This window comes from Perna viridis, chromosome 2 (genome assembly GCF_037379345.1).
Source record: "Perna viridis isolate PV_CMFRI_1.1 ecotype Kerala chromosome 2, ASM3737934v1, whole genome shotgun sequence".
Classification (NCBI taxonomy): Eukaryota; Metazoa; Mollusca; class Bivalvia; order Mytilida; family Mytilidae; genus Perna; species Perna viridis.
In genome coordinates, this window is record NC_142446.1 from 50,077,352 (window position 1) to 50,100,009 (window position 22,658).

Here is a 22,658-nt window from a genome sequence, read left to right on the forward strand (position 1 = left end):
GCCGACAACGGTGAATATCACAAATTTTGATTTTTATACATGTACTTCCGGTTGCATCAAGATTTCAAATGTTTGTAAACATTGTTTATTTGCCTGCAAATTTTATATAGGTCTGTATATTTAAAGCTTTATTTACTTGTTCTGCTTTTGAATTGGAGTGTACTTTTAGTTGTAGACTGTAGTGCAATCGAATATCACAGAAGATTGAAATGCATGTACATACTGTACTGACTACTGTCTGTACATCATGCATCACATGCATGTACATTAGCACATGTACAACTGTTCAAGAATGGCCTGTTCTCAACATGATGTATGCGTTGCTTTGTGTCTTTTATGCCTTGGCAGTAACCCCTAATTTTTAGTTCCATCACTGGCATCAGACAAATCTGTATGCTCCAAACTGACCTAAGGTAAGAAAATGGTAGAAGAGCTAAAAAAAAATTGTAAAAAAAAATAAGGATCTGGTATACTATGGACCCCAAGAATCTTGTACATGTAGTTGTTAGATTGGTTTAGTTCTCTAAGTTGTTTTTTTCATCATAACTTACACCTACATGTACATGTTCATTTATGGCAAAATAACCTTGTTTTCTCTCATTTTTCAGACATTGAAATGTCAAGCACTGGTGTGTGTAACCATTGTGGATGTACTGACATAGACAGTGATCCAGCTAGGGGTGATGCTGTATGCACCAACTGTGGTTCTGTATTAGAGGACCAAATTATTGTATCAGAAATCCAGTTTGAAGATAATGCTGCTGGTGGTTCATCTGTCATAGGACAGTTTGTGTCATCAGATGGTAACTTATTTTTAAGAGAAAAAATGTAAAACAAAATAATACAAACATACACTTGTAAATGTGAAATTCCAGGAAAAGTCCTTTACATTTAATTTATATGTACTTTTTAATTTAATTAGAACAAAATTAAATACCTGCAAATTATTTTCCATTATTCATACATTTGTATATACATGTACTCATAACAAAAGTTAGCAAACTTTTATGATTTATTTCAGTCTACATGTAGTTTTTAACTATACTCGGCGTCACATAAATAACATACTGTTAAAATTTGAATAAAAATATTTTCTACGACTTTATTGACACCTACTGTCGTTTAAATTGTATATACAGTGTATATGTAACTGCTATATGTCAAGTGAGCGTATCCTATCTTTGTGCCTCTCTGTAATCATTCAGTAATGATAGGGTAACTTCAATCCAAAATATATATACCTTATTAAAACTGTCCAACTAGGAAAAAATCAATGTTAATTTGTTGATCAACTAAGGTGCAGTGCAGTAGAGAATATACATGTGATCATCTGTATTTGGTTCCAACCAGGAATATACATCCATAACAGAAATAATGTACATGTATCAACTGAAACTTGCACACAAACCAATGATGACCATGAAATGTGTTTACAGTATTTATGTACAAGTGTCTTTTTCTTTTTCAGGAACAAAACCACATAGTTTAGGTATAAATTTTCCTCATGGAATCAAAAGAGAATCAAGAACAGTGACATATGAAAATGGTAGGTCCAGGCCTGGGTTTCATCACAAAAATCTGACAGTGAAATTTTTGGGTTTTTGATCCTTGAGGATCAAAATACATGTATCATACACATGTACATGACTGGATATTGTCATGAACTTCCCTACTGTTACTGAACAGTTATAGAATATCGACCATATATAATTCCTTTTTTATCAATTAAAATCTATTTCAAAGTGATTACGGTATATATGTTTCAGACAATTATTCAGCTTAATAATATTCTGTCATTGCTGCAAATAAAATGAAGATCTATACTTAAATACAAATGCAGATTTGAGGGACTCCTGTTTTTAATTTTAATTTTGAAATTAAGATGTTAAGTTATAAATTTGCTTTTTGGGAATCTAGTTTTTTTGCAAAATGTGTCAAGCAGCATTAAATGTTTTAAACATGTTTTATTTAACCACTCATCAGTCTAAATCATCTTTTCATCAATATTTTATATTTCATAAACATAGCAGTAATTTTAACCAAGTAAAATTGTGAGGAAATTTCAAATTAATTAAAAGCATCTATCTAGGAAATTATTTTCTTAAGCAGTGTTTTTGAATAAAGGCAAATGAATTTTTAGACATATTTTAAAAAACTGTGAAAAAATGGAAATGAAACAAAATTTGTAAATGTGTTTGAAGTAGGATACTGTTGAACTATTTACATACAGATCATATCCATACCTATCAACCCTCCAACATTAAGGGGAATACTTTCACTAAATTAATGAAAAATTTAGAATCTCCCACATGAAAATGTAAGATTTATGGTAGGATTTGGATGAAATTACAACGTTTTCTGTGCAAAATACGAAATAACTAAATTTTGCTTTTATGTTTAAATCTCCCACATGAGACAGTGTCAGTGGCAGAGAATTTCAAAATGAACAGGTTACAAAGGTTAATAGGTATGCATGTACATGTATCTGAAATAAGTATTAAATATTAAATATTATATTTGGTTTAAACATTTAAGAAAAAGAATATTTCAAGCCATTTGATTAGTCATAATTTGGGTTTAAGAAAGATAGAGGAAAATCTCAGTTTGCATGATTTAGGATCTTTCTTTGTAACAGATCCCCTATTATTTAGTCATAAAAAGAAATTTATAATTCAGTGTACATTTGAAATTGTTTATATCATATCTAAACCATGTCACAAGTAACAAAGAGATGTCTTTTAAACATTGTTGAATAATGAACTTGGCTTAAAATTCATGACTGGTGTTTAGTTTATATGTAATTCACATTTTCAGGTAGGAAATCCATACAGCAGGTTGGATCCCAGCTGAGGCTGAATCAGCACTGTATAGACACAGCTTTCAACTTCTACAAAATGGCAGTTAACAGAAGGCTAACCAGAGGCAGGAAAACTTCTCATGTCATAGCTGCATGTCTTTATTTGGTGTGCAGAACAGAGGGAACACCTCATATCCTTCTAGATCTGTAGCTGCCCTAATGTTTCTTTTTTTATTATACTCATGGATGGGTGGTATATTGGAATCATCTTGTCCGTCGGAATTTTGTCAAAATTATCATGGCTTCAAATTGATGGATTGATTTCAAATTTGTTGTGTGGCTCCATGTAGATAGGGCATTTGTTGTAAGCAATTTTGGTTGTTTTCTGATATCAGCTTCCCATGTACAAGTGGGGGTATGCTTAGCATGACAAAGTATGCAACTATATGTTTAAAGTGAATAAAGACTTATGAAAGATATTAAAACCCTTTCATACATTTTGTATCTTATCTGGAGAAAATGCTGATTTGTCATGTATAGGTGTGTTCTATGACAATACCTTTATTTAGAAAGTAAAACATGTATTATTTTTCCCTCCAACAATATATGTACAAGTGTTTCCTAACATTCTTTGTCTTTTACTATGATTTTGAGAAGTCGTTGAAAATGGTCTTGAAAAAAATACTGTAATATCTTGATTCTTGAAATGTGTCTTTTTTAATGAAATTTTAAGTCCAATTCCCATGTTCTTTGAAAAATCAACAGAGTTGAGGAAACAAAATCAATATGTAACTTAACTAGATTGCTTGTATACTTAAATTCAGAAGCAAATCATAAGAAAAAATAGAAACTATTGCAGAATGATGAACTAAGTTATTACTGTATATCTTTTCCACAAAAGGCTCAGAGGCTAAATTTAAGAGAGAATTAATGAGTATATCCTTAACAATAGTACATATGCTTTTGGATTTTAGTGACATTTTACAGGTAAGCTTGTTATAAAATTACCACATTTACTTAATAGGTATAAATGTTTATCTGTAATCTCTTTAAGTTGATTAAATGTTACTGTAAATGGAAATGTTTTATGATTAATAATGAATTGAAATATTATTAAGACATGTACTTCCTCCATGTCCTAAACAAGAGATCATCTGACTCTGGATGTATGCCAGTTTTAATTCAAATTTGTAATTTTTTTCCTTGAAGTTCTCTATAATCTTTCCTTTTTAGTTAATTTAAAGCATTGAAAATGTTCTGTTTATGAAAATATTCCCGTTATTTTAGGTCAACGTATACAGTTTGGGCAAAACATACCTGCAGCTATCGAAAGAATTATGTTTGAATATTCCTGCTATAGGTAAGACCAGGAGTTTAGACAAAATTCCTCAGTAATTTGGTATAAACTGAGTACCAGTAGATTATGTAAGTCTCACTCAAGTTTTTATTTCCGATGTGGAACATAATGAAAACCGAAGACTGGTCTGCATTTAATCGTTTACTCCTGGGATCTTGAAACACACTATTACAAAGCAAAATCTTCTATTTTATGCCTTTTCTTAAATTTTTTATCATTTGTTACACAAAAAAAGTTTTGCTTTTAATACTGGACTCAAGGCTCTGTAAATGACAAATTCTCGTGAAACCACAGAGTTACATGATGAGACTTACATACCCTGTAAATGATTTGCTGAGCTGCAGAATAACATTGTTTTTTTTTATTTTCCAGTATGTCTATTAACAATTACCCAATATTCATGTAAAGGTACATGCACAGTTCATAGAGTGCCATTATACATATTTGATGACATTCGATGTTAATACTGCATCCTACCAAACAGACAGTTAATATTTACTTCAAACCATGTATGGTACATGTATTTACAACTAGGATACATTTAGAAGTTTTATACTGTACACACCTATTTGTTAAGAAATGAGTTCTGTAAGGAGATTCCTCTAAAAATAACTGTGTCAATCTACATGTGTATACGAAATCCTAATTTGACTAAATTAATCTGAGGAAACTTAGAATCAGAGTCAAGTCTAATGAAAAATTGTATCTAAATGAGTTTACCCTAAAAAACATAAATAACATGCTCATGCTTTAATCTTTCCACAAATATCATTTATTAAAATATAAACAAAGTTTGTGTGGTATATAGGTCTCACCATGTCTGTCTGTCTGTCCATACGACCATCTGTCCACATTTCTTTAAAGTGCAACTCATCCTAAACCACTCAAGGGATTTTGATGAAATAGTATAGGAAGGTTGAGTATCATATGTAGATGTGCATGAAGGAATATAATTACTGTTGTATGACGCCAAAAGGGATAATCCAGTGAAGTTTTTTTTTCATGCAAGTCCATTTGAAGTGAAGGGATATTCTCTTTGTGAGCTTGCTCACAGTATTTCTAGTTTAAATCCAATTTCATTAAAAAAAAAATTCTTTGCAGGGTGCAGTTTGATATGACCCAGAGGTCGAACCCTGAACGGTTTGTGAAAGCATGGACAAACCATTGAAACTGGATACAGCTCTGAATTTTGATGGCGATTGAATATTTGACCGAAATCGCTGAGGTCCCTTTTTCCTCTTTAAGTACAATCCCAAAAATCAAGCCTAGCCTTTTTTTTTGTAGTTCAGTTACAAAGAGATCCATCCACATTTCTTCAAATAATTATCTTTGCATTCTTGTTTTTAGCCCCTAATTCCTTATTGTTTGAGTCTCAACCCCTAAAATCAATCCCACCTTACCTTTGGCGGTATGACACCTTGTAGAATTATTTCAGAGGTCCATTCACAGTCAAGTTATTGTCCAGACATCATGAAAATGCTTTTTTTGCCTTCATTCTAGACAGTTTTGAGTCACAACCCCCCAAAAAATGTGACGCTTCCTTTTGTGGTGTGGCATAAAGATTTATACACTTATACTCTAGTTGTTGTCCGGACATGAAGTGCCTACTGACTTTGACGACAGTATGATACCAGGATGCTATCTTATAAACATTTTTAGCCTACGCAATATTTATCCCTGCTTATGCATTGAGCCGTTTTTTTATTCACTTCAGTACATGCTGTATGCATATTTCATACTTAAATACTGGTATTAATTTAAATACGAAGCATTGAGTTTTGGTGAAGCAGGTTATGCATTTCAACACAATATAATAAATTGATTGAATGCTTTGCATAAATGTTTTAGACTTGTTACATTTTTACTAGATGCTAAAGAAAATGTCACTTTACAGTGCCATACATATGGTTGGGTTTCTAATACAGTTGATTAGATAGAAGTTAAAATATCTAAGGTGTCAAAGCTATTATAAGGGGATCATTAAATCAGTGTAATAACGGTCTGCAATATTTTCCCTTTTTAAAAAATCCCTCGGGTGCAGATTGTATACTATTTGTTAATGCAGTATTTGGCATATTTCCAAATGCTAAGATAAGATTTTCATATGTATGTTCTTTTATGGATGTATTATGGTATACATTACCCTTGTCAACATTTAACATGACCATGCTTAGAGGAATTTGGATTATGTTTGTCTTCATGGACGTAAGGGGTACGCTGAATTCTTTTTTTCCATTGTTTTCTGTATTATTGGATTTTAAAAAAACATTGGAAAAAAGATATTTGTATCATGTGCCTTTCTCATCATGAAAAGAATATGATGTTTGCAAGTAGCTGAGATTTGGTTTTATGTGCTGTCTGGTTGTCAACCTATTTTGAAATACAAATAGTTATAAAGCTTTTATTTATAACATACAACAAAATTTACATCTAAAACATACATATACATGTACTTAAAACACACACCTAACAATAAAATATAATTTCTGGTATTTGCCCTCCTTGAACACCAGTACCATTAGTACTATCTGAAGAACACTGAAATTGAAAATTAACCTTCCCACATTGAACCTCAGCTAGCCCTTCTTGTCCAAAATAACTAAGTTCACCCCCATCCAAAATAGCACTTGCAGTGTAAAATATGTCTGCTTCAATTTGCAGTGGATTGTCAAACATTACATCAAATGTATTACTTGACCCATCAGAGAAGAACTTTGTAATGCTTTGACCAAGCACCATGCCATTCTTTTTCAGTTCTATTTTAACTTGATATTCTGCAGCACCATTACTTGAGCCATATAGTCCGATACCAGCTACAAATATTCGTTGATCAACAGCAAACTGAATGCTATCACATCTCCCTCTATAACGCCACTGATTACTTCTATATGCAGAGGACTGAAATCGGTGACATTTAAACGGCTTTAAGCCTGATCTTGATCGTTTACTAAATCTAAGTTCTGGTTTATTTTTTGCAAGGTAATCAAGAAAAATATTGTTAGTTTCTTGCAATGTAAGAACACCTGATTGTGCTGGGCCATTAGCATATTCCTCTAAAGTCATAGCTGGTATTCTAATTTTATAAAGTGTATCACCTAAAACATTACGCTTATTCTCAGCAGTTAATTCAAGTTTTTTCCTTTTGCACTCAGCCTCAGCCCATCTACAAGCTGCATTGAAAACTGAGACTTCCTTTGCATTTAAAGTCTCCCTGCATAAAACAGTGTTCAGCGTGTTAATATCAATTTCTGTAAAGCCCTCTGACTGAAGTGCCTCTTCAGCTTGTGCATCAATTACCTCCCAACATCTCTGCATAAGTTCCTGTTCCTCAAACAGTCTACCTTGACTAAGCAAAATGCAAGCATTATGTGCACTAAGGCTAGTTTCTAAATATCTGACACATGTTTTTGCTAGATGCGGAACAATGTACTTTTTGGCGACATACAGTGTGGCTAAGACATTGTCTGGCTCCAAATTGATGTCATCACAGTAAAGATACCTTAAAAAGACAAAATTTTGTTGACAGGCCTAATAATTGCAGTGTTCTCCAATAACTATGAACTAGCACAGCTCATTTCTTCAAAGCTAATAATGTTCACTGGGTAGATAGGGAAAAAATTTGATTTCATGATATGGAATCCCAAATTTGGACTTAAAACTATCACTATTGGTGTTTGGTACATGTATCTGTTCTAAGGTAAGAAAAAACTTATGCTATAAGATGAGAATATTTTTCTTTTTTTTGGATAAGGCCATTTTTTTTTACTATTCAATATAACTTAAACTACTCTTTTTTTATATATCCAATTTAAGATATTATGAAATTTGTTGATTTATTGGACTGGGGAAAGATTTACATCATCCTGTTGGTGATTCTGTAAAAGACACACATTTTAAATCTGAAATAATTATAAAAACTTTCATGAATGAGTACAAATGTATATATCAAGCAATTTTTTCGTGCTTCATATGTTAGTATTCTAGATGTGGAAATACATACATTTGTAATGTAATTATATCCTCAATTACATAAAATTATTGATATATGTAATTATGTACCTGTCAAATCACTATCCATATTATTGTTTTAGATGCTTTTAAAGAGTCAAGGAAACTTAGTTTATACACATTTATTTCATCTTTATTAGTTAAAATACCTGAGCAAGTTTAGAAAAGCCTGAGGTTCTACATCAGGGATTTCAATTGCATCTTGTCCATCAGCCAGCCCTCCATAAAACATTGCAAAGAAAACAGAACTTCCAGTTGCAAGAATATACTTATGTGCAGGAATTTTTTGCTGGTTGGGTGCAGTTCCAACTTCAAACTGAACATCTGACATGAGAGGATTGTTGTACATCACAGCATTTCTTTCTCTAACAGATGCTTGATTTGCTTGCCAGTTAAATTCTTCACTTGCTTTAGCTGTCGGTAAAACCTGAGGTTGTGATCTGGCTATTTTCCATGAAGGCTCAGTTTTCCGTCTTGGGTTTTGAACTGTAACTTTTGCTGTGTAGTTTGGGGGAACTTCTTGATTAACCTCATCATCTGAAAATTGTCTATTTGAATTGATTGGCATACAGCTTTTAGGTTCAGTCTTTAAGGGTTTGTCCATCTGAAAGTACATGAATTGTGTTTACTAATCAGCAAAACTTTTAGTAGTAACATAAACAAATCATTACAATGAAGCATACATGTATTTTATCCCAAAAGAGGTTCTGAGCATTATTGAATTTTCCTCTCTGACATACATGTATGATCTAAAGACAAAACTTCAAACATTTTACTTTTAGACCCTCATTCAAAATTTACATACAAAAATTGATATCTTCACTGTTTCTCTTGTGTTATTATACAGAGAGCAGTGGATGATCCCTGTGTGATATGTCTCACTTTTTTCATGTGACACACACTTTAATTGACCATCAATAAGTTTAAAATAGCAATAAACTATTGAGAGAATCTACAAAATGTATTTATTTAACAGGATACTATATACATGTATATTAAACAGGAAAATAAATGGTTATAATATATACATGTAGTTAATAACCAAAATATAACTATTCATGTGGAGAAAGCATGAAGGTTTAACTCAAGCATAGAAAAGCACAAGTTTTGTGCACTTCTTAAAATTGGTTGTACTTTGGCACTTGCTCTTGGTTATTCACTTATTCCAATTAATTCATGACAAAATTCAGTTGATACTGTTGGCATTTTTTTTTCAAAACTATCCCATCTTTTAAATAAGAAAATATATTTATTTTTTATAGGGAAATTTGGAATTGCAATATAAAACTTTTGAATTTGTAGTCAAAATTACTGTCTCAATGGGATAACATTAAAGACAAGATACATGTATAAGCAGTAAATCATGAAATTTTTCACATAAAAAACAATATCTATCTCTTTGCATTAGACTACCAAGTGGAAAATAATTCACCTTACTTCATTGGATGACCCATTTCATTTGGGGGTGGGGTAATTTAAGGGAAACAATATCACTGAAATTGTTATTGTAAATTTTAAATTGAAAATTCAGAGTATGTAAAGTTTGATTTAAGGTCTTCCCTTTTAGTTGCTTTATTGACTCCCATCGCATAGAAAAAATGTTATTACATGTATAATCATACATATCATGTAATTTGAAATATTTTTAACAATAACTCTTCATATTTTTAGGGCAGATAGGGTAACATAAGTTGGTAGTTTGGTTATCATTACCGCAGTAGTTCTCAATTTTGTAACATTTGTAATTACATGTAGCAGTTTAATTACAGGTTGTGCAGTACTTGTCACTGATTTAAAATAATCTGTGTACGAGATTTATATTCATTCTTCTAAATTAAAATTCACTTAGTTTGACATTTCCGAGTACACGATTTGTCTTGTTCGCGGCGATGTAACTACTCAGATTTGACAGTTTTGTAAAAAATGTAGAGTGCGATGTGAGCGTTCTCCATTTTTGGTCATTGTTTACATCGCGCACCTGTCGTTTGAAAATGGTATTTGCATAGTGATTTTGTACTTGTTAGTGCAGTCACAAGCATAGTTCATTACCTTTCAAATGTAAATGTATTAAAAATTGAAGAAAATACGTAATCAAATCATTTTGCCGAATATTTATGGATTCATTGTTTGTTGTTAAAAATCTCAATATCCCATGATGCTCTGCGACATTGAACATAAAAAATATTGCGTAAAGCCCGAGAAGTCTCGATTAATTCAAGGGAGTTAATTTTCCCGGCTTTATTTTTTTTAAATTTTCTTCTATAGGTCAAAATTTAGTCTTCAAATGTTGTAAAGAATTGTCAATATCATGGTATTATTTTTTGAAGCAAAAGAACTTTTATTATTATGGTTTATTTACTCATATACAGAGTCAAGGTGTGGGGATATAGAAATTTGTATTTTTTTACCAATCTTTTCAAGATACATGTACCAGAAATTGTTCTTAATTGTAGTACAGTGGATTATCCACATAACCCATTTGTCTAAAAAAAAATGCAATTAACAGGAATATGCAATTACCAAAAATTGCCATTTCAAGGGAAAATACCTGATGTTTTCAATGTTTAAGTGGGGGTATATTTTTTCCTCGTGTCTAATTAGATTCCTGTTTTAGTGTCTTGTCAAAGGAAAGAGAAAATATTGTTGTAAAATCAAATTCCATAAGAAAACTGAGGTATTTCGCTGATGATGTATTGTTGTTTTACCCATATTGGTACGATTTCGAGTAAATTTTTTAGTAATAAGACAATGAGTTTCAAGATGTATGTATTTTTTTTTTAAATACGAAGGTTAAAAAGCTTTATTAGTTCTTTTTTTTCCAGATCCTTGTCTGTATATACCCAGATTTGCGCATAGATTGGAATTTGAAGACAAAACACATGAAGTGTCCATGACTGCTATGAGAATTTTACAAAGAATGAAAAGGGATTGGATGCATACAGGTCGCAGACCATCTGGTTTATGTGGGGCTGGCAAGTTTTATGATTGAATTTTAGAAACAGTTTTGTATCTCTACCACAAAAGACTTCACTCCTTATGAATATAAATGCTTTATTTTCTTAGTTATAAAAATATCAATTTTTACCCCATAAAAAAGCATGATAGTTGTAAAAAGAACCCTTTAAAATAATTCATAATAAGGGCATGCTAGAGTTTAGAACCAAAATATAATGGAAGATATTTTAAGATTCAAAAGGATACTTTTTAACTTGTTTTAAACCTGAATTATAACAGTGTTCTGAAAGATGTATTTTGTTAATCTGGCAACTAGTTTTAAAATATTATTGAATTTTAAGTGAATAAGTTGCCAATAAGTTTCTTGATAGAAATGATTCTATACCCAAATTGTATAAAAAGTTGGTACTTTTGTTTAGCCCTTCTTGTTGCTGCAAGGATGCACGAGTTCAACAGAAGTGTGACACAAATTATCAAAGTAGCGAAAGTCTGTGATACAACTGTCAGAAGGAGGTAAGATTGATTACATGTTACATTTAGTGTTGATAAAACAATAGAAAAAAAGATTTAAAAATGAACTGTGAAACCTGTCTTGTCCAAAACATTTTACTAGGACATACATATGTCTGAATGTACTTGCTTTTTTAAAAGTGTAAGTTTTATAAGACTTGGGCAAAATGGGAAAAATCAGAAACATATATTTTTCAATAGAAAGTTAAAGAAAAATTAAGTCTTTGACAGAGTTATTTACCCTTAAAATGTTCATTTTCAGTGCATTTCATTGAATTTATAACTTGATTTACAATGTGGATATTTTGTCTTTTTTCCCCTTAATTCTGATGATGCAATTAGTCAAATTAAACTTTCAAATTGACTGACAAAAGAAAACAAAGGAAGTACAGAATGTCTATCATTTGTTTTAATACACTGTAACTTTGATGAGATTTTAGATTCAGTTGATTCAGCTTTTTATGTTTTGGTTGTTTTAGATCATAAATTTCATATATTTGAGTTATATGTTTTATGATTATATTGTAGTAAATATTTTCCTATTCAAATCAATAGAAAACAAAGCATGCAATATATCCCGGTATTTGCACGCAAACTTTCATTCATATCTGAAAAAATTCGGAGACGTTCCAAATACGTTTTTAAATTTATTGCATTGTTGTCGTCTGCTAAAAAAATGGCTGAATGGGATATTGACAGGTTGTAATAAAAATGGCAATGACCTCTTTGTATGGGTCAACATATTTCTGTGTTTGGTGACTGTTATTGTGATTCCATTTTTCTTTCAAATAATACAAACAAAAAATGCATTCCTTTCAATTTTACTACAATTTATCAAACATTCATAAATTCATATTGCACTAGTTCATATATTTATTATGCATCATATTTGAACTAGTGCAATAAAACACATACAACATTGTCAAATGCATTATATCCAACAAATTAGTATAATATTAACTGAAATATTTATTACTATATAATAGAAGGTTTAATGCATGAATACTGGTGAATATTGTCCCTCGCAGAATATTATATTGCACTCACACTTGCACTCATGCAATATAATATTCTGCTCGTGACAATATTCACCAGTATTCTTGCAATAACCCTATATTAACTAGTGTAAGTTGGTTTTGCTTCTTTTCAAAAATACCTAAACAATACAGTTAAGTCAATGTATCTAAAATATTTAATGGCTCAGATTTTTTAAGTTGATGTGTTAGATTGCTCATTGATATTGCTATTCTAATAAAGGTCAGCTGTTAAGGTATACTACAATGGTTAGAGCTTATCTTAAGTCTTTTTTGTCTCGCCTGTGATGAAAGTTGCGGAAGGTGAGACATAGGGATTGCTTTTCCCGTGTCGGTGTCCATGTTAGGATTTTTTGTTAAGTTTCCCAATTAGGTCAGTTTGATATCAACCACTTGTGTTAGGTCAATCATATTTGGTATGTATTTGCATTAGCATTACTTCTTCACTTTTCTGTATGAGTTTCATGCATATGCCCTGAAGTCGTGGTCTAATGACTTCAAAATTTCTAAAATTTTGTTCAGGTTTTAATGTTTAGTTTTCTGATTACATTAATTTAATATGTACCACTTGTACTAGGTCAATCATATTTGGTATACAGATACAGCAGCATCGCTATATCACTGTATCTGTTTCATGCAAAAACCCCAGCAGTCAGTCTATTGACTTCAAAACTTCAATTTCTTGTCAATATTTTAATGTTAAGTTTTCTGAAAGTTTTCTCATTACATGAATTTAATATGAATCACTTGTGCTAGGTCAGTCATATTAGGTATGCAGCTGCATTAGTATTATGACATTACAATGTCCTGTCTGTAGTAAACATACCCTAAAATGGAAGTCATCTTTTACATTACCGAATCTTTTTTTCTCTGTTTACAGACTATCAGAGTTTAAGGCTACTCCATCTAGTCAGTTAACTATAGAAGAATTCCAGACTGTAGATCTAGAAGAGGAACAAGACCCTCCTGCATTCACTGCCAGTAAACGTAGAGCACAGGAAGCCAAACTTAATGCTCAGGTTGATATTGAATCTTGATGATATACACGTATGCCATATACTAGGGAAATTGTATAATATATTAGTTACTGACAGTAAAAATAATTTCATAGTAAAAAGCTTTGTAATTGGATAGGCCCGTTTCATACATAATGTTTATAATTTTTATCTTGAAAGAGCGGCAATAGAATGGCAAATGAAGACTGGTTTTGTAGTCTGCAGCTGTTCATTAATTAAAAATAATGTGAATTTTGTGGGTTTTTGACAGGTGCGAATCACCCCCTTTCTGATTTGTAAAGACTGTTACTTAATTGCAATACATTTAATGCTGACAATATTGCTTAATTTTAGTTTTCTATTTTGGATACTATTATACTTACAGCTTCAAGATGATAAACTGCCAGAAATAGAATCCGAGGTTGAGTCAATAAAAAAGCAAATAGAATTTTCAATGGTTCCTCCGAAACCAGTGGGACTGTTTGCAGCTTATGCAAGTAAGGAACTATGTGTAGAATTAGAAATGAGACATGGTGACAAAAATCAATAAAAATTGACAAGGTCTGTAGTTTGAGCATTTAATCTGATTAATATTCAAAAAGTTATTTAGTTTAATAGTATTACCTAGCTCAATATGCTTCACTTATTTTCTTATATTACAGAGATGGCTACTCCCTCAGTAGAGGAGGAAGATGAAGTATCTAGAGTAAGTCAGTTTATAGAAGAAGAAACATTAAAGGAAGCCATACCAGATCTGGATAGTTGTGATAGTCCTTCTATACGTCCTGTTCCAAGCCCTATATCAAGACCTACAGCTGCTAGTTTAGGAATAAAAGAAGTACTGTCAGAATGTTTACAGGAATCAGGTAATTTGATTAAGAAAATTATCAATATATTCTTAGTTTACTATTTTTTGTTTTTGTTCTTTTTGCATTCATTGTTTGCATTATTTGCAGTTCAGAAAGCCATGTTTTTTTTTACATGTAAATGAATATTCTGCAAATGCAAGCCAAGTTTTCAAATACTCATTTCAGAGGTCGCTTACCCTACCAGTGCACCTGGTCCATGCTCCCAGTTTTAAGTAGAGTCCGAATTGCTCTTTTCCTTTTGTTATTTTGTATGTATTATTTTACTTTATGTTCTTTGTTGTGTTTGTCTGTTTTACATGTCTGGTCTTTGTCGTTGGATTACATTCTTTTGATTTTTGCTAGAGTCTTGGTTCCCTTGGTTACTCTTTCCACCAAAGGACAATAGAATAATACATAAATATATACATTGTATGTCATTTGATGGTTAGTTTATAGTACATCATTAAGTTTGTTCTGATTTTTAGATACCGAGGTTGGTGATGGTGAACTTGATCTACAGGGTATTGACGAAGATGAATTAGATAAGGTTAGTACATGTATATCATACTGAATATACATTAGGCTTGCAAGTTGGGAAAACAATTTCAAGTCGGTATGGTGATACATTTTATTTCTTACAAAATTCTACATTTTTCATTGGTTTAAAAATATGAATTATTCTAGTACACCACCCTTCTTCCATGAAGAGCACCCGCTCCAAATGCAAATCTATTTTACTATTTCTGTTCTGTTCGCAGATATTTTAATACTATTGCCTAAACACAAAAACATCAGATACAATTTTTGGAAAATGGAGTTTGTAAATGAAATAAAAAAGATATCTTTAATTACTGTAGAAGTACTTTTTTTCATGGATTAGGAAGAATACATATGTTTGTGGATTCTTGAATTCATGGTTTCGAGGTTTTCAGTATACACATCAATGGGAATCTCCTTTTTGTTGGGATCTAAATTTTGTGGTTTTGCTCACCTACGAATACCATGAAAATTCATACCCCATGAACAGTACTTTCACAGTAATTAGCAAACAAGGACACAATGGGTACACGGCAAATTATGCAAATAGGAATGGGATTATTCAGTTCCTTCTAAAGAGCAGTGCTTCAGATCGTTTAGAGAATTGATTCAAACACGAACTGCCTGCAATTGAGGATGGTATACAGATCACCACCAAGGGTCCGGAAATTTTGACAGCCCATGTTGGACATTTTATCAAATTTCAGCAGACGTTTGTGTCGGTCTTTTACCTGCCTAGATCGAAAAAAAAAAACTTTAAAAACACTTTTTGTAGTTATTTGAAGATAAATATTGGAATTTGTCTTATTCCATCACGTACTCTGTCTTTCACGAAATGAATGAGTTCGGTTTTGACCACACATGGATGTTCTGACATGTAAACAAAACATCGTGTCTCTAGGATTTATTCATCACATTAGCAAACAGCCGAAAACTTCCAAGTGATGAAAAAAATGATGATTATTTTAAAAATGAAAATCGCAAATACATTTTGTATATTGATTTGAATGGTTTGTTGACTTCTGTATTAAAAAGATTCAATCGATGAATTAATCGTAGTTTCAGCACCATGTGCTTTCGTTACCATTTAAAGATTGGTGGGAAAATGGATTTGTCAATCTTATTCTTATTTGAATCAAGTAATAAATGTATGAAAATTCTCTGAGTCACTTCAATTAATTCGTATATGCAATGATGCTGCACTTGAAGTGTTAATTTAATTATACAATCCACTAATCAGTTGCAGGTAAAACCGCAGTCACAGGTGGCTGCACATCGGCTAATATTAATATTAACGTACACCTGTCAATTAATTTCCAATAAACAGTTAGGATACAGACAGGCAGACAGGATGTTTATAAAGTAATAAAACCACGCTGACTAATTTATAAGGGTTGATACATTTTTTATGTCTGATATTGGAAAATAGTTGTCGGACATTTGCAAAATTTGTCGGTCAATGACCAGCATTGACCAGCATTTTTGACCGTTTCCGGATGCTTGATCACCACACTCAAAAAAGAATATCTCCCTTGAATTTGTCTTGGACAATATTCTGCCTTTAGTGTAGTAATCTTGTATACCACCCACAACTGCCGGCAATATTTGTATAATATCACAGATATAGTATTATCAGGATGATCTATCTCATCAGTTCATCTTTTATTTAATCACTGTGTGTGAGGGAGAGGGACACAGTAAACAAGGAATAGAACAACAGAAATTCTAGTTTTTTGTTTGAAGTATTATTTTTACAAATATTATTTTTTTCTTATTTTAAGTGATAAGACAGCTTATTGAAATTTGTGAATTAATGATGTGAATTATTTTAGTCAACATGATTATTGTACGTGATAATTCATCAATATTGTCATTTATTGTTATCTTATCATGTTCATTGACAGTTTGTTTTGATAAATTGGGTAGGACAGTTGTTCTTAACACTCTTGTCAAGTAAAATGATTTTAGTGTGTTGTATTGTGTTTTAGTTCTTGTTGTCAGAAGAAGAGGTCAGGTTAAAAACAAATATGTGGATGGCAGAAAATGCTGACTACATCAAACTTCAAGAAGGTATTTATTCTTTAAACAAGCATGCATTTGGAAAATGTTTCACAGTTGTAGACAAATTGTTGACTCCATCAATATATTTTAAGTCAGACTAGTCAGTACAGAAAATGTTGGAGTCAATTGTTTGTAAAATAGTTACAGTGAAAGTTGTCTAAATCAAACCTTGAAAACCTGAAAAACAGTGAAAAACAGACACCTTCTACAGTCCTTATATTATCTTTAAACATATTTTGAACCTTGGTAAACTGAACCCCTGTCTAAAGTGAACCAATTTTAATGTCTTAAAGGGGGTCGATTTAGATAGGTTGCACAGTGGAGTATCATATTATGAAAGAGTAATTGCATGAATAATGGAAATACATGTATTATCATACAACATTTTAAACTGGAGATCAATATTTAGTGTGGTCAAAATATCACATGACTGACATTATACACACACTGCCTGCAATTGAGGATGGTATACTGGATTACCACACAAAGGAAGAATATCGCCCAAGACGTAGAGGTGATCCAGTATACCACCCTCAACTGCAGGCAGTATGTGTTATGTGATACTGAATATCTTTTAACCAGTATACCACCCTTCTATTGATAAACAAACATCAAAAGATCCATTGACTTAATATTTCTCATTGTGAAGTGTTTATTTTTTATCCTCTGCAAAGCCATCCTTTTGAGTCCTTGTTTTCTATAAGTTCATTAATTGCATCTTCATTAACCTCGGCAAAAGCCATCGTAACTGTCGTCTGGTGTTTTTGTTTTGGGCGGAAATTAGAAAATGTACAGTAATACCGGACTGCACAATGCTAAGGACAAGATACATTTCCGGTCGGAGCAGGTGGTATACTGGAAGGAAGGGTGGTATACTGGAATACCACTTCTCCTTTTATCCAATCAAAATTCTAGAATTTAATATGAAGTATAATATAATTTTATACTGCATGTGCTTGCAAGTGCAATATATACTCTTCAACAGATTTTTTTCCAAGATTTATGTAATAACTTTTTTTGTTGTAGTGTTGGATGCTACAAACTTATTTCTGATATTTTCATCATGACTTGGAAGCTATATTGCTTACTTATCTCTGCTTTCTATGGAGAAATGAAGAAAGTGTTAAAATTGGGAAACTATTCACTGTCGTAAATGTTGACCTTATTTAATCATGGCTTAGGTCCTTTGTAAATTTTTTTCCTTATTTTCATTGATGGTAAATGGAAATTTTTAATGCTCGAGCTGTGATTAAATTTGTTCACATTAATGCCTAAGGGTTACTTAGATATTGATGGGATATAAATCATTTTGTTGGGCCATATACATATATGTAGGATGTTCAGGACTTTTGATTTCTCAGAAAATCTTAATGAATGTAGAAAAACATGAAATCTGGCATCTTTTTAAAAAGTATACATGTGTTATTGTACTTGTTTGTTTTCAGAAAAGGAAGAAAGATTGCGAAAAGAAAGAGAGGAAGAAGAGAAAAATCCTGAGAAAAAGAAGGTAATGTTTCAGAAAAAAAAAATTGTGTTTATGAAGTAGATTTGTTTAACACTTTGTTTTTTTTTTGCATATTTTCTACAATGTTTTGTCTAATTTTCTATACAGAATTGGTAAAAAACAATGAAAAAACATCATAACTCTCTGTCACTGGCTCTGTTTTTAAATTGGTCCCAATTGGAGTGGGAGGGCATTTTTTTGTTGTTGTTGTCAGGAGCAAATAAATGGACTTTTCTGAGAAATTTTACATGATATATATTGCTGAAGCTGATAAATAATTATTATAGAGTTCAGAAAACGTGCAATTAATTGCATCTGCTTAAGTGTTTTGAACCTTCCCGTTAAGCACACAAAGGATCTTTATGATTAATTTATAAAACCAAAACTCTGTTATGAACAGAACCTGAAACAAATCCAGTATTTTTTATATTTTTTTGCTGTCGAATAAAAATGCCTACACAGGAGTGTTTTAGTGATGCAGCAGTGTTTGAGAACTTACACTGTTTTTTAAAGCCTTAAGATTTTGGAATTTGGACCCTCTCTTCAAGTTGTTCTTATGGGTCAAAATCAAACCTGGTTTTATTTCACTAAAAAATAATTTTTGGATGATTAGATTTTGAATATTGGACCATAATAGATGAACACCTAATTACATATTTTCAACTTCTTTGACCACTTTCCCTCTGTATTATAATCATATTTTGAATAGCTTGAAATGTTTTATCCATACTTGCACCAATTGTTTAGGATCTCCCTAACATTGTATCAAACTTTGTCCCACAAGGGATTTTATTATAGAGGATATTTGTAAAAAATGAAACTGTCACTTTTATTTGCAGCCAAGGAAAAGAAAAAAGAAGCTACCTCCAGCGGGACCCCCTGCCTCAGCTGAAGAAGCAATTGTCAGATTACTACACGAAAGAAAAATCTCTAATAAAATCAACTATGATGTTTTAAATGACCTAAAAATAACAGGAGTAAATAGGTCCTCAACAAAAGAATCTACCTCATCTGTTTCCTCTGTTCAAAATGGGGAACCAGTTATTAATAGGTTAGTGTGTTTTATGTGATATCCCCATGCTAGTTGGAGTAGACTTGCCACAAGTCTCTGAAATTTATGTATTCTTTTTAATTAATATCATTACTTTCGAATATTCATTCATTATCCATGTACATAACAGATTGTTAATAGATAAAATTGGTGTAACTTTTTTATTTTGAGGGGATGCTATGCCTTAATATTCTTCAAGTTACACAGGTTTGTCTGTAGTCAGGAGGGAAATTTTTGGTGAAATTGAGGCCATCTTTGTAGAAGGTAATGTTGAACCTTAATAGTGGGAACTCAATACAGCAGTTGGATAGTGAATAGTTAAGAGTGTAGATATATACATTTTGTAAAATATGTATACAGAAAGACTTGTGGCAAGTTGTAGTTGCACTCTCAGTCTTAGGAAAACATGTACGGTGTAAGTTGGATCATCTCCCTTTGCAAGCATCCAACAATAATTACTACGTGTACCTTGTTTTATGCATAAAAACATATGATAAATATTTAAAGTTTCATCACAATCCATAAATATTTTGAAAAAAATTGCTTTTTATGCAACATTGACAACTGACATGGTGATTCACATAATTTTAATTGTGTGTTGGGAAGGAGTATAATTAATTCAAGACAAACCTAAATTTTTCTTTCTTAAATGCATGATTCTAAAGCTTTTTCTACTTGAACAAATTAGTAAGATTAGATTTAAGCCATGTCATTTAAACTTTGTTACTTTCATTATTCTCAATTTGTGACACACAATGGAGATATCTTTTTATTGAAATAGGTTTAACAGAACTTCTAGAAATGCAGCTCCTATTCCAAGAGGAAAGTTTCTGTCAGTAAGTTTTATTTAACTTTTATTTCTTAAAAGTGGAATCTTTTCTTAACTTTTGTATCTAGTGTGTCAGATTTGTTTGTACAATTTAATGACATTTTAAGCTTGAAACTCAACATAATTAGAATCATACATTATCTGTTTTCTTTACTCAGTCCATTATTCTTATACCAGAAAAAAGACTTTGGTTAATAGTTCGTGATAAATTTCAAGATATTGACATACAGATGTATACTTTTAAGTTGGGTTCTATGACAGTAAAAACTTATATGTGAATGATATGAAATGCAAAATATGCTAGATGTATCTTAACATTTTTATACAGCACTATTGAGGGCTAGCAGCTTTAGCTTATAAGTGTTGCTCTTTTCAACATATCAAAACATGCAGTACCAGTGATAGATATTGCTACACCATAATATATGCTTAACCTAGTATATTCCTTCTAGAATTCACCAGTGAAGAAACCGAAGCTGAATGACAATACTGTGAAATCTATTGATACTGAAGTTATTGTAGAGAGTGGGCCAGTAGAAAATTTACCAGAGCCTGAAGGTAATGTTGAAGATGGAGTTAATCATCTGAAATAATTGATGATACATTTGTTCACATTTTCATAAAAATTTATGCAGTAAATCAGGTCTTAGCAACCTTTTGTTTGTATAACTAACCTGTATATGGTATAAATATCACCTATATTATGTGACCAGGCCTGGGTTTAAAAAAAGAACAACAGAAGTTCAAAATTTTCTCAAATCAAGAATTTTTTCTTCAATTACAAGTGATATGATTGGGAGAAATTTGATTTGAGGAAGGATAATATTTAAGGAAAATCTCAATTTGATATGTGTTATGAAACCTTTGCCCAGATTCCGTATTCCCTTTGAAGGTCACTAGAGACAGGTTTTACTGTACTTAAAAGTGACAGACATTTCAATGTTTATTTTCTTTAAGGATTGTTTCTTCTTGCAGATGAAGATGAAGAAGAAGAGGACATAGGATGTGTCAGTGCTGCAACCTTATTAGGGCATTCAAATCATCAAGGTAGGTATTGTTTATTAGTCCCCTTCCAGTGATTTTTGCCAATGGGGACTTAAGGTTTGCATTCTATCCGTCAGTAGTCAGTCGGATAATCAGTTTAACACACTTTCCTTCATCATGCTTGCAGATATTCATTTGATATTTGGTACGTTACTTCACCATGGTAATTTACAGATAAATTTTTAATTTTGTTCCAGTTTGTAGATTTTTTTACAGAGTTATGGACCTTGGACTAAAAAATTTATGCAATAACTCAGTTTTCCTCACTTTTTTTGTCAACCTTGCTGATAATCATGTGAAATTTGGTTTTTACATTACTTAATCATGGCAAGTTACAGATCAAGTTCAAATTTTGTTCTGGTTCATTGTTTTTTTTTCCGCTAAACTGTTGGTATTGGACTTAGAAAATGAATGCAGACTTGGAAGTTTTCTGCACAATTTTGTTAATCAATTTTGCATGAAGTTTGCATACTGTTCTCTTAAACAGAAATTTTTTCTGGTATGGGACTTAGTATTGCCATGCAATACTCTAAGAATACTGGTTTTGTGTTGCTGTAGGGTAATTTCACTATAATACAGTTGCTCTCTCTCAGTCTGTGAATTCTTTTTTGTGTAATATTCATGATATTCTACAAACGGTTTCGCAATCAGTGTAGAAACTGTTAACATTAATTTAAGCATCATATTCAAATACACAAAATAACTTGGTTGATCAAAGAAAATCACCCAATCAGAATGCTTGTTACAAATCAAAAAAAAAATATTTTTGCAGGTTATGATGATGAAATAGATGTATATGATGTAGATGAAGATTGACCAGATAATAGTATTATGGTCAACCCATGTAGACCACACCCCATGGTGTTCAGTGGAAGGCAGGCCCAGTTGCTCATTGACAGCTGGATTTATATTAGCTTCAACAACTTGTTACAGCTACAACAACTAAATCTGAAGCAAACCAGTCGGTTTTGTCTCCACATTAATCATGTTGTAATTCTATTTATTATTAAAATTCCAATAAATCTTTATTAGAATCATTTTTTTGGGAAATACTTGTAGTACATGTACTATGAAAACTGTCTAAACCAAACCCTAAATAATCAAAAACTTGTCTAAACCAGACATCTT

At 31.7% G+C, this 22,658-nt stretch overlaps 2 protein-coding genes across 2 annotated transcripts; one reads left to right on the forward strand and one right to left on the reverse strand.

Moving 5' to 3' along the window:
* The first annotated feature begins 35 nt into the window (after positions 1–35).
* Positions 36–22,556, forward strand: LOC148625614 (transcription factor IIIB 90 kDa subunit-like). Its single transcript, XM_088569236.1, has 19 exons — positions 36–110; positions 609–803; positions 1,469–1,546; positions 2,815–2,987; positions 3,752–3,784; positions 4,085–4,157; positions 10,985–11,134; positions 11,537–11,630; positions 13,542–13,680; positions 14,042–14,153; positions 14,319–14,522; positions 14,990–15,051; positions 17,030–17,111; positions 18,548–18,609; positions 19,446–19,657; positions 20,439–20,493; positions 20,939–21,044; positions 21,462–21,533; positions 22,303–22,556. The coding sequence occupies exons 2-19, from the start codon at positions 617–619 to the stop codon at positions 22,344–22,346; spliced, it is 1,938 nt and encodes a 645-aa protein (XP_088425362.1). The 5' UTR covers positions 36–110; positions 609–616; the 3' UTR covers positions 22,347–22,556.
* On the reverse strand, positions 6,542–10,350 carry LOC148625615 (BTB/POZ domain-containing protein 6-B-like). Its single transcript, XM_088569238.1, has 3 exons — positions 10,212–10,350; positions 8,312–8,766; positions 6,542–7,653 (listed from the first exon to the last, which is right to left on the reverse strand). Exons 2-3 carry the CDS (start codon positions 8,764–8,766, stop codon positions 6,621–6,623), a joined length of 1,488 nt encoding a protein of 495 aa, XP_088425364.1. The 5' UTR covers positions 10,212–10,350; the 3' UTR covers positions 6,542–6,620.
* Positions 22,557–22,658: the final 102 nt, after the last annotated feature.

What these genes read in the sequence shown, in the direction of transcription:
- LOC148625614 (XM_088569236.1), top strand. Translation starts at nt 617, where the DNA reads ATGTCAAGCACTGGTGTGTGTAACCATTGTGGATGTACTGACATAGAC. An exon ending in AAAATCCTGAGAAAAAGAAG is followed by an intron (nt 18,610 to 19,445) that starts GTAATGTTTCAG and finishes TTTTATTTGCAG; the next exon opens with CCAAGGAAAAGAAAAAAGAA. An exon ending in CAAGAGGAAAGTTTCTGTCA is followed by an intron (nt 20,494 to 20,938) that starts GTAAGTTTTATT and finishes TATTCCTTCTAG; the next exon opens with AATTCACCAGTGAAGAAACC.
- LOC148625615 (XM_088569238.1), bottom strand. Translation starts at nt 8,766, where the DNA reads ATGGACAAACCCTTAAAGACTGAACCTAAAAGCTGTATGCCAATCAAT. An exon ending in GCTTTTCTAAACTTGCTCAG is followed by an intron (nt 7,654 to 8,311) that starts GTATTTTAACTA and finishes TGTCTTTTTAAG; the next exon opens with GTATCTTTACTGTGATGACA.